Consider the following 12,178-nt stretch of genomic DNA (forward strand, 5'->3'; position numbering starts at 1 on the left):
GTAGAGAAAATGTCTTCTTCTGGGGATGAAAACCAGTATTTCTGGGAAACAACGCTATTTTAAAGGGATAAAAAGCATTATTTTGGTGAGAAATCCATGTCTTTGCAAGGATAAAGAATGATTATTAGGAGAAAACTTTTTATTTCTGGGATAGGTACTGATATTTGTGTGACATTCTTCTAAAATTTGTCAGAAATCGATATTTCTGTTGGAAATGTCCTTATTTTGAAGAGGGAAAGAGGTATTCCAATAACAGTGTTTCATATGTTGCTACAAGGGACCATTTGTAGAGAAAAGGATTTCTATTGGGGATGAAAACCACTTTTTTGGGTAGAAAATGCTACTTGTAATGATGAAAAGCTTTGTATTGGTAAGAAAATGAATTTTTTGCAAGATTCAAGAGTGATACCTAAGAGAGAACACATTTTTTTCTGGTGTAAGTCTTGATATTAGTGTGAAATACATCGGAAATTTGTCTGAAATGGATAATAAAATGCTGTTTGTAGAGATGAAAAGCATTAGTTTGGGAAGAAAACCATATTTTTCCAAGGGTAAAGAGTGGTACCTAAGAGAGACCTTTTTATTGAAATGGATAATTCTTTGTACTTCTCTTAGAAGAAAGCAACAGAACCAACGTTAGGGAACCTGCAGGAGGACAGGATTAACTAAAACAACTACCATCACCATTTGTGGAAACTCACAGCTCAATATTAGTCTTCATTGTTGGTGTGAGATATTTTTGGCATGTTTCTTTATCCTGAGATCTCCAAGCAACTTCAGAGTGCTTTTGTCTTGCATGCTTTGTTCTGTTCTCCTCATGCTTCCCACCTGATTCATCCACCAACAGCAAGGGAGAGAAGCAAACGCGGTCCTTCTCACACTGATGCTTGAGAAGACTCTGTTTCACCTCTGGGCCGTGGTGGTGATGGCGTCCACGATCTCTATGATGCGGTGCAGTGCTGAGTCAGTGCCGATGGTCCTGTCGGTGCCACAGAAGTCGTTGTCGATAGAGCCCACCATGCCCACGATGTTCAGGTAGCTCGACTTCTTCGCCTCCTCCGCCGTGATCCCCCCTAGAAGAGGGCTCTCCTCCTCTTCTAGAGATGCCCTTGGTTCTCAGCCTTGCTTCCACCTGCTGTTCATCTCGCTCCAATAGCCTTCCATGCACCCCCACGCTCACAAGGCCGATTGTTTTCTGTAACAGGAGAAGAACTCTTCAAAAACAGGGCGGGTTTGGAGAGCTCTTTGCCCACTAACAGACCCCGTCGGAGACTTCAGCTCAGGATGCTGAGGGCAGGGCAGCCATTTCACTCCCTCTCTCTCCCTCCCCCCTCGGTGTCCAGCTGAATTACTTTGCTCCCGAGCGACCCCCCCACCCCCAAAACATCAGGGAACTGGAGGAGCTACGAGCTGGAAAGCAGTGGGTTCCTCTCCAACCCTGAGCAGACTCACACTTAGCTGGGCCTTCCACATGCTGCAGAATCAGCCTTGGTGTGCTGGGTGTGCCAACAGAGCACAGCGTGGCATTGGAGGAGGAGGAACTCTCCTCTAGTGTCGCAGCAGCCCAAGGCTGGAGGGAATTCAGCCATCCCATCCCTCAGAGCCAAGGGGTCTCAGGAGAGTCCCCCCACCCTGTTCCTCCACCCCTGCTTTCCTACAGGGATATGGCAACCTACAGCGATACGGGTAGGAATCACACACCTCTTTTGTGCCCTGTCTCGGGACCGTTGTTGGCGCTTGAAGCTGAGTGGTGGTGGCATCAAAAGGGATCTGTCGTAGACGGGCTTCCCAGGCAGGCTGCCCTCAGAGCTCGATGGCGATTCAATCACTATCTTGGGTATTATCCATGGAGGCCGGGCTGCATGAGGGCCACTCAGCTCCGCCTTGTTTGCCTCCGGCACTCTGCCATCACTGAGGGTTTTCTCTGCTCCTCGTCCTTCTCTGATGCTCTGAGACTGCACTGCCTGGGCTCCACCTGCCTTTGGTACTGGAGCTTTGGCTATGGATTTGCCCACAAACTGACTCATTGGTGCCGGTCTCACCACCCCTCTTTCTTCTTTCAAACTCTGAGGCTGTGCTGGACGTATTTCTGGAGCCTTCCCTTTGGTGATGACTTTGCCCTGAAGCTGGCTGCTCAGTGCTGGCTTCACTGCTTGTTTTCTGACCCACTGAGCTCCAGCAGCCTGAGCCCGACCCAAGCCTTGTGCTGGAGCTCTGGCTGTGTGTTTCCCATCACTTTTGCTGCTCAGCACCGGCTTTGCTGCTCCTCTTCCTTCCTGGCAGCTCTGAGGTTCCACTCCACGAGTGCGGCCTGGCTCTGCTGCTTTACTTTGTGCTGTCAGCTTGTGCTGACCTTGGCTGCTCAGTGCCGGCCTCACCGCACCTTGTTCCTCTGTGCACCTGTGGGGTTTTATTGCCCGTGCTGGACCCGTGGGTGGTGCAGTGCTTTTGGTCGTGCCTTCACTCTGGGTTTTGCTGGGCACAGCCATCTTTTTGGGTGAAGACACCGCCGGGAGCGCTGGAACTTGACTGAAAGAGAAGAGCAGAGCAGAGGAGATGCTTTACAGTGTGTGACATTTTTGGGGCCACATCCTGCAGCCACCTTTGGGGCCACATCCTGCAGCCTTGGCTGCAGCACAGCCTTCCCCAAGCAGAGCTCACAGGCTGCCCTTGGGTTCTCTTGAGGGCCAGAAGGGAACCAGCCCTGTGATCTCACAGCAGCCACATACTACCCATCCATGCTCTGCATTCAGCAGTGCCGGACAGCCCCAGGCAGTGGGGCTGGAGAATGGGCCCTTGCTGGTTCAGCCCCATGAGGATCCCAACCCCGAGCACCCAGCCTCACCTGGGCACAGAGCTCTTCTTCTGCTCCACCCTTGTTTTGGGAAAAGAACCTGTGCCTCCTCTATGGGCAGTGCTCCGTCGGCCATGTAAGGATGGCTGCTCAGGGATCTTTCCTGGCCCTGGGAAGAAGACATCTCATCAGAGGGGATTCGCTGTCAATCTGCCATCTCTGGGACGTGCAGGGCTGCTCAGGCCTGTCCCAAACCATCCAGGGGGGCCGCTCCACTTCCCTGGCAGATGCTCCCTCCCTCCAGGGACGTCTGTCCCTCTTGCCCAGCTCCTCCTCTCAGGGGTGCAGCTCAGATTTGGGCCCGCTTTCCTGACCTTTGCTTTGGGAAAGAGGAGCTGAGTGGTGTCTGTGAGCTGACAGCCTCTTCTAGGGGCTCGTTGCCCAAAGGGAGGACGGGGCCGAGGATCCCCCCCCCCTCCTGCCACACCCAGGGATGGGGGCACGTGGGAACATCGCATCCTGCACCTTAGATTTTATGAGGCATCCTCATTTCATGAGACCAACATGTGGCTGGGAGAGGCATGAATCTTTGCATGAGTTGGAGCCATTGGGTGATCACTGAGTGGGGCTTTTCCCACGGCAGCTTGGTTGTGTGGGGCACGGAAAGGAGCTGGCTGCTGCTTTACCTTTCTTGTCCCGGCCAAGAGGTGGCACACCCAAACCCTCTTCTTTCTCCATCTTGCCCTCACCAGGCACTTCCCTGGATGCCTTGGATGGTTTCCTGGGAGGTGGTTTGTGGATAAACTCCAACTTAAACCTGTACAGAAGGAGAGGATGGAGGCGTGACTCAGCAGCCTTTGCTGCCCACCGGGATTGCCTGCTCACAGCTTGATTTTCACACTGCATCAAGGTCCAGCATCCCCCAAAGCTGCCTGTGCCCCAATTCCAGGGGCTGTGCTGGGAAATGGGGTCACCCAGCTGAGAAATCCAGGCCTCAAAAGGATGAAAACATCACCTAAATTCCTTCATCTCTACCATCAGATCTTCCTCACAGAAACCTCTACAGCTCTGGGACGTGTAAATAGGTCCCAAGGGTGGATTCTCAAAGTGCCCACCTCTGGAGAGAAGGTAAAGGCTCCAGGAGGAAATGCTGTGGATCATCTGCTCCATTATAGTTCCCTAAGCAACAGCACAACCTGAGTCCTGAGCTGTCAGCAGACCCCAGGGGAGCCTGATATACTGACTTCAACAGCAAACACCCCTCTGGTTGTGGAGCTGGGTGAAGGCCCCGTGCCCAGATTCGGTGACTTTCTCCACCCTGCTTAACTCCCCCCCATGTGGGGTCACCTGTCGGGTCTGATTTGCACACACAGTCAAATCAGGCTGTTTTCCCCAGGTAAACCAGCAATCTCTATGGGGTAATGCCATCATTCCATGGGACTGCAGGCAGCTGCATTACTCAGGTCATTGGTTAACGGCACATCCTTTGCAGACAGCACAGTTATGACTGGCAATCCAGACAGACTTACAGCACCAAATGAGGCATCCCCCCAGTGCTCAGCCTCCCCCCAGCCCCTCTGATGGCTGAGGACAAGCTGCAACACAAGAGGCTGCCACCAGACTTGTTTGCCCATCCCATGTGGCAGCACAGAAACAACACTGGCTGCCCAGAGTCCTCATGGCAGGACAGCTGTGGTCACAAGGAGGAAACGATAGCAAGGGAGAGCCGAGCAGCTGCGCTGAGCAGAGGCTCCATCCACAAACATACTCACTCAGGAAAGACGATGACCCGGCCAGAGAGTGTCAGGGAGGCCACCTCTGCCACCCGGGACACCACCATGTCCAGCAGCCAGGGGACCTGCAGGGGAGGATCAGGGAGGCGGTGGAACATCCTTGTGATGGCTGAAGCACTCGGGAGCGGAGGGAGAGCTGACAGCACCATAGCTCTCTTGGCTGCCTGAGCAGCTGGCCGGGTTCTGGCAGGCCATATGCAGGCAGGGTAAGGGCTGTGGGACTGCCCGGGTCAGGCAGAACCCAAAAGCTCACCTTGAAAACTGCTGTTTCCAGACTGGCTTTCCCACAGACCTTCTCGAGGAAGTCGTAGTAGAATTTCATTTGAACTCGTGCTCCTTCTAAGAAGAGGACCCCGATGTCCTTCAGGACAAAGGCAACGCTCTCCCCGTTCCTCAGGCAGTGGGAGATGAGGGATGTGGTGCTGCATATGCAGGTCTCCACTCTGTGCCGGGACACCGATGCAGTTGAGGCCACCTCGGTGTACTTGAGGGGCTCCACTTCCTTATGGCCTGTAAAATCACACCAGGTGGTCAGAATTGGTCACTTAGCAGCCCTCCTGCCCCTACTTCTGAGTGCTACTTGTATTCACCACCCAGGACGGCCCTGTGTTTGGATGGGCTCCATGGAAGGGCTGGTTTGCTTCTGAAAGTGGAAGCAGCCATCCTGTTTGCCAGCAAGGGTTGAATTCTCCTCCTACCTGTCAGGAGTTCCTCATCACCTGTCAGACTGTGGACGTCCAGAAGGTTCCTGGCCAGGCGAAACGCCGGCCACTGCACAACCAGGGTGCCCTCCTTAGCCCTGATCTCTTTGAAGACGATGTCGAAGGAACCGAAGGTAGGAATTCGGATCCCCTACGAGTGGAAGAGAACGGAAGGGCCCAAGGGTTAAGGCTGAAGGAGGGCCTGGGAGTTTCCCTGCCCAGGGACCGTGCTTCAGGCCCTGCTGTATCATCTGCCACTGTTGAGAGGTGCTGGCCTGGGGACTGGGAGTCATTTGGGAAGGAACTGCCCACCCCTCTCCTTCCCACCACCCTCCAAACTGCAGCATGGCAGCCCCAGCAGAAGCAGCTTCATGGAATCCAGGATTCCAGCAGCTGGCAGCAGCGCTGAGATCCAGCACCTCCTGCCACAAGCAGTGCTGCACCTGTGGGAGGCCCACTGGGATTTCATAGGGACTTTTGGGGGGGATGTCCCTATGAAGAACCTCATATGGACTTCAAGGGGGGGACATCCCTATGAAGAACCTCATAGGGACTTCAAGAGGGGAACATCCCTATGAAGAACCTCATAGGGACTTCAAGGGGGGGATATCCCTATGAAGAACCTCATAGGGACTTTGGAGTGGGACATCCCTATGAAGAACCTGCATTCTGGGGAGGGGAAGAGTCACTGCATCACACAGCCCAGGGCCAAGGGGACTGCCCAGCTCTCCAAGGGGACCGGCAGGAAACAGGTGCTGACCCACCTTGTGCAGCAGGAGTTGTTGTTGCACACAGACGGCCACGGAGTCCCAGACGGCCACTCGCTCTGCAGAGCAAAGGTAAAGCAGGTTGCAGCCCATCTACCCCTTCCCAGCACCCCGACTGCCTCAGAGCAGGATGGCAGGTGAAAAGGGTCAGCGTCATCCCTGATCCCAAAGAGAGACAGCCCCGAGGAAGAGTGCTGGTTCCGGCCCACTCGCTGCCAGGACCCATTGGCAGCGGTGCCGTGTGCTGTCTGTGGATCCCCGTACCTTTGGTGGTGCCATATGGACTCCTGGAGGCACAGCCCGTTGCGGGGCCGTCCTCCCACCAGCTTAACTTGGTACGTATCACACGCGCAGGTTGCTCCTTGTTGGCAGCAGCCATGTGGGAGCTCACCCCTTCCAGATGCTTCCAGTCGTCTGCCAGAAGCTCCTCCAGGATGTGGCACCCACCACCCTGCAGCCGCTCTGATGCTGCTCCTGGGTTCCATGTCACACAGCAGCCCATTGTGACGCAATGGAATGCAGCCGGTGATGGCTGCTGCCCATTCTGTGCCTGCCTGCTGCCTGCCCTGCCTGCAGGAGCCCAGCTCTGCTCTTTTCAGGCTGATGCTCATCCCCTGTGTGCCATGGCCCCCACCAGAAGGGATGGAGGTGGCTCTGGGCCCAAGGCACGTTCACCTGCAGCCCTCCCGCTGCCCTCTCCTCCTTGCTCCACTCCCAGCCCGGCTCTTCTCACCATCTCACCCACACTTGAACTCCTCCTTGTGGGTAGATGAGAAGCTGAAGCGCACGACATGGCTGCCCACATGCAGCTGCACTTCCCAATGCAAACAGCAACAGACAGTGCATCAGAACCCTGAAAAGCCAACAGGGAAGAGAGGCAAGCTCAAGGCTCAGGGATACCTTTCTTCCTCCCGCACTGCTTTTGTTTCTCTCAGCCCTCACAGAGCAGGGGATGCTCACAGTCCATCGCCAGCAGTTCCAGCTGAGCTGAAAGGCCACCAGTTGGGAACACCAACACGGAAACGTGGGACAAGCAGCTCCATTTCCAGGGAGGGACGTGAAGCCAAACACTTCATGTGTGTTCACATGTAATCACATGAAGCCTGTGATTACAAGCACGAGCCAGGCACGTTTTGAGCGGCTATTGAAAGAGGCAGCACCACTATTCAAATGTTTGTTTCGCTTTTATTTGCAACAAAGAGATGCAAAATGCATCCAAAATACATTTCAATATGAAATCAAATAGGCGGGATACTGGTAATGAATAAAGACACAGCTTCCATAGTTCCTCTCTGCAGTCCACGAAAGGGAAAGCACAGCCAGGTGTGAAAACCGGACCACACAGTGTGTGTCCTTTGGTGCACCTCTGAGGAAGCATTCCAGGCGATTCTGCTGTCCTTTGTGCCTTCCTGCTCAAGCCCTTATCGTTTCTTTTTGCTTTCCTTCTTGGCTTTCTTGCTCAGCTGAGCAGCACTTGCCTTGGGTTTCTTCACCGTCTCCCAAGTCTTAGACTCAAAACCCTCCGAGTCCTACAAGAATCAATTGGGAAACAGTCAGGGAGCTTTCTAACAACTGAAAGGGAAGAGAAGCAAGAGAGGATGGGTGGATGTCCACCAGAGGGGCTGGAGGTGGCCTCCTCAGGCAGGCTGGCCTCAGGATGAGATGCTGAGCCCGCTGCCCTTCTCAGCATCTTCCTGCATGGGCCTGAGCCTCTTGACCGCTGCTATCTCTAATGATGAGCATCTCGATGGCTGCAGCCCTCACTGATTCTCTTTGGGCACCCAGGGCAGGCCGGCCTCAGAGCTTAATGAGGATCAAGGGGCAGGCTTGACTTTCTTTGACACGGGACTTTTTTTCAGCCAAAATAAGCTTAGAAAACTGCAGGCTCCCAGCCCTGACACCCCACAGTGCAGAGGAGAAACAACCCGCAGTGCTCTGGGCAAGTTCTGTGAGCTGTCACAGCTCTTTAGTGGGGGCGTGGGGCCCATTGGAACCAACCCATTCATTGTGGTCATTAAACACATTGAGTATTTAAGTTCAGCTTGGATCTGCTCAGGCTCCCATTCCTGTCCTTCTTCCAGTGAAGTGAAACCCTCCAGGCAGCATCTGGTTGGTCCATCCAGTGGCAGAGAGAAAACCCTCCTGTAGCACCTATTAGGAACTGTTTGTGCTTTGAGTTTTCCTTTCCAGATGAGGCCGGACACGTCGAACCACCAGGAGAAGCCATGGAGGGTCATAAACAGCACAGCTGCTTATTGGGATCCTGGAAAGAAAGAATGCACCCGTCTGCATTCTGGGATAAATAGTGATATTTGGGTGAAAACTGTCTAAATCTTGACATAAATAGATATTGAGTGCTGAAATCATTGCATTCTCAAGACAAAAATATTATACTGGGGAGAAAGCATCATATTGTCCTAAAAAGAGTGATTTTTTGTAGAAAATTTCTTCTTTTGGGGATGAAAAGCAGTGTTTTGGGGAGAAAATGTCATTTTGATGGGATCAAGTGTGATATTTAACAGAGAACGTTTTATTTCTGGGATAAATTGTGATATTTGGGGGAAAAGTGTCTAAGTTTTTACATAAATTGATATTAAGGGAAGAAATCATCATATACTGGAGACAAAAATGGGTATTTTGGGGAGAAAGCGTCACATTACCCTATGTAAATGAAATTTGTGTAGAAATTGTCATCATTTGGGGATGAAAAGCAGTGTTTTGGGGAGAAAATGTCTTTTTGTTGGGATCAAGTGTGACACTATAGTGAAATCATTTTATTTCTGGGATAAATAGTGATATTCTGGGGGAAAATGTGTAAATTTTTATAGAAATTGATATTAAATAGAGAAATTGTTGTAGTATTGGGTCAAAAATATTGGGGAGTAAGAGTCATATTGTGCTAAATAGAGGAAATTTTTGTAGAAAATGTCTTCTTTTGATGAAGGAAAGCAGTATTTTGGGAAGGAAATATCTTTTTGGTGGGTTCAACTGTGATATTTAACAGAGAAAATGTTTTATTTCTGGGATAAATAATGATACTAGGGAGAAAAATGTCTAAATTTTTATATATATTGATACGAAGTAGTGAAAGCATCATATATTGGAGACAAAATAGGTATTTTGGGGAGAAAGCATCATATTACATTAAAAAGATGAAATTTGTGAAGAAAATGTCTTCATTTGGGGATGAAATGCTGTGCTTTGGGTAGAAAATGTCTTTTTGGTCGGATCAAGTGTGATATTTAACAGAGAAAATGTTTTATTTCATGAATAAATAGTCAAATTTGGGGGAAAATGTCTAAATTTTGACGTAGATTAATATTAAGGAGAGAAAATGTCATTGTGGATACAAAAAAGTGTGTTTTGTGGTGATTGCTTCTTATTGTTTTAAAAATCTCTATTCTGTGTAAAAAATCTCTTATTTTGAGGATGAAATTCAGTGTTTTGGGTAGAAAATATCTTTTTGGTGGGATCAAGTGTGATATTTAACAGAGAAAATGTTTTATTTCTGGGATAAATTGTGATATTTGGGGGAAAAAAAAGTCTTAATTTGGACATAAATTGATATTAAGGGGAGAAATTGTCATGTTTCAAACAAAAATATTATTTTGGGAAGAAATCATCATATTGTGCTAAAAAGAGGAATTTTTCGTAGAAAATGCCTTCTTTTGGAATGAAAAGCAGTGTTTTGAGGAGAAAATGTCTCTTTGGAGAGGTCAAGTGTGACATTTATGGGGGAAAAACGATGGATGGGCCCTGAGATACGACACCAGCAGCACAAGTGATCCTGCATTGACAGGAAGCCTGTGGGATGCCCAGAAGAGAAATGTGGGGTGAGTTTCCTGCTGTGTGTGCAGGGGAAGATGCAGAGGAACTGTAGGCTGAGCTGGACAGGGAGAGGAGGAACCTGACAGCCAACACACCTTGTGCATCAGGAGCTGCTCCTGTACGTAGGCGGCCACTGCATCCCAGACAGCAACTGGCTCTGGAGAGCAGAGGAAAAGCAGGTCACACTGTATCTGCCACTTCCTGGCACAGGACAGGCTGGGCTCAGCCCTTGAGGAAGACCTTGAATCTCTGATGAAAGCTGGCCGTCTGGGAAGCCCTGCAAGCCCAAAACCCAGCTGGCAGGCCCAGGGATCCCTGCTGGGATGGAACCAGCTGGCCGGCCTGTGGGGTCCCTGCTAGGCCAAAAGCCAGCTGGCCCAAGGCGCCATACCAGGTCAAATGCCAGCCGGGTGGCTCGAGTGGGTCCTGACAGGACAAAAGCCAGCTGGCAAGGAAGGCCCAAAGGTGAAAGCCGTCTGGTCGAATGGTTGCGGGGCACCTGCCAGGCCAAAGGCCGGCTTGGGGATCCCTGCCAGGCCAGAAGCCTGCAGGCCTGGGAAGCCCTGCCAGACCAAGAGCCTGCTGCCGGCCAGCTGTCACGGAGTTCTCTCTAGAGCTCACTCTGGGACAGTGGGAACAAACCCGGGGGAGCAGGAACAAAAGTTCACCCCTTCTCTCTAGCGGCACTGTACGGCACGGTGCGGCTCAGCCCGGCCACGTGCGTTTCGGGAGAGGGGAAGGGAAGGGAGATTGCAATTGGGTCTAACAAAAAATGAAGGAGAAAAAAAGGTGATCTGAGAATGAACGGCAGTTTATTAACCTAATAACGCTAAACAACAACAAGAGAGTTTCAACAAAGAGAATACCAAGTCCCCAATCTCACCGATGGAGCTGTGGAAGGTGGGAAGCTCCGACCACGTTGTCTCCTCGCAGGGAGCTGGGGCAGTAACCCCGTCCCCTTCCCCACTTCTCCTCTGGTGCCACTGCCTACATGCCCATTTAAGGCTGTCCACAGAAAAAACTTATCCCCTTTACTCCCATTACTAGGCATGGTGTTCTGATGTGGAATACCAACACCAACCAAATTACAAAACCATAACACCAGCAAACACTGGAAGGCCAAAAGCTGGCTGGCCAGCCTGGGGAATCCTACCAGGCCAACATCCAGCCTGCCCGGGGCTCACTGCCAGGCAACAAAATGGCTGACTGATCTGCTGGGCCTGTGAGGCCAAAAGCCGGCCAGGCAGTCGGGGGGGGACCTTGCCAGGCCTGAAGCTGGTAATGTGGTTAGGGGGGCCCTGCCAGGCTAAAAGCTAGCTGTTTGCTCTGGGGGGCACCGCCAGCTCAAATGCCTGCAGGCCGGGGTCCCTGCTAGGCCAAGATGGCAGCAGAGGGGCACTCTGACCATCTGCCGTCTGACACGGAAGCGTGTCTGAATTAAAGCTGTGGCACTGAACTCCTCTGTGCACAAAACATGGCACCCGCTGACATCCTTTGTGCCCAGGGGACGGTGCTGGCCTGTCTGGCTGTGGACATGGATTTAGGCCCCAGGGCTGGTGATGGCCTCTCAGGCCATGGCTTTATGCCTTGGGGCTGGTGCCCGCCTGCCTGGCTGCCGTGGGAATGAAACGTTGTTTCTGCATTAGAATTTGAACAGGGCAGTTAATAGCATCTTTTAGAAATACAGTTGCTGAATGATGGGATTAATCCTTCCTTGCCAAACTGCAATCAGTTTTAGCTGTGCCAAACAGAACACGAAGAGTATTATGGACTAGAAAAGCTCATTGTAAGGCTGTTCTGTTAGGATAGGAGGCTCCTAGCAGAAGAAAACAGGTTTCACAGACAACAAAGCCAGGGCCTCCAACAAGGCTGGACTGCCTCACTGTGTGGGAAGGTCAGCACGCAGCAGGCAGCACGATACTTCCCTCTGTCCTCCTCCCGGGCTTATCTGTATGCAGAGACCAGCAGACTGACTTGTGTAACCAAACTCCATCAGCACCAAGTAGCTGTAAAGCAGATATGTTTAATGAGCAATGCGCACACACCCTGGTGCAAGGGGAATCGCTGCACCTCACTTGTACCCCATTAGGAGAAAGCGTGCTACAGATGTAGGCTGAACTAATACATCATCAATGGCTGGCAGGAATTGGGATACATATTCATGACATTCCTCAGACCCCATTAGCATGCAGTCCCTCCCCCCTTGTGTGTGCGTGGTGAGTCGTTGGGGTGGTGGTGTGATGAAGGTTTATCGTCTTCCTCGCTGTAAACTTTCAACCCTGCAGGAGGGGCACC

General features: G+C 51.5%; 1 protein-coding gene across 1 annotated transcript; it reads right to left on the minus strand.

The window, feature by feature from the left end:
• Positions 1–1,036: 1,036 nt before the first annotated feature.
• LOC146759874 (uncharacterized) lies at positions 1,037–6,434 on the minus strand. The gene is made up of 9 exons (XM_085508787.1): positions 6,320–6,434; positions 6,053–6,114; positions 5,286–5,439; positions 4,841–5,097; positions 4,567–4,652; positions 3,481–3,611; positions 2,846–2,963; positions 1,702–2,529; positions 1,037–1,195 (listed from the first exon to the last, which is right to left on the minus strand). Exons 1-9 carry the CDS (start codon positions 6,432–6,434, stop codon positions 1,177–1,179), a joined length of 1,770 nt encoding a protein of 589 aa, XP_085364913.1. The 3' UTR covers positions 1,037–1,176.
• Between the last annotated feature and the right edge of the window lie 5,744 nt (positions 6,435–12,178).

Source organism: Coturnix japonica, chromosome 9 (genome assembly GCF_054131305.1).
Source record: "Coturnix japonica strain WE chromosome 9, WE-NBRP24, whole genome shotgun sequence".
In the NCBI taxonomy this organism is placed as follows: Eukaryota; Metazoa; Chordata; class Aves; order Galliformes; family Phasianidae; genus Coturnix; species Coturnix japonica.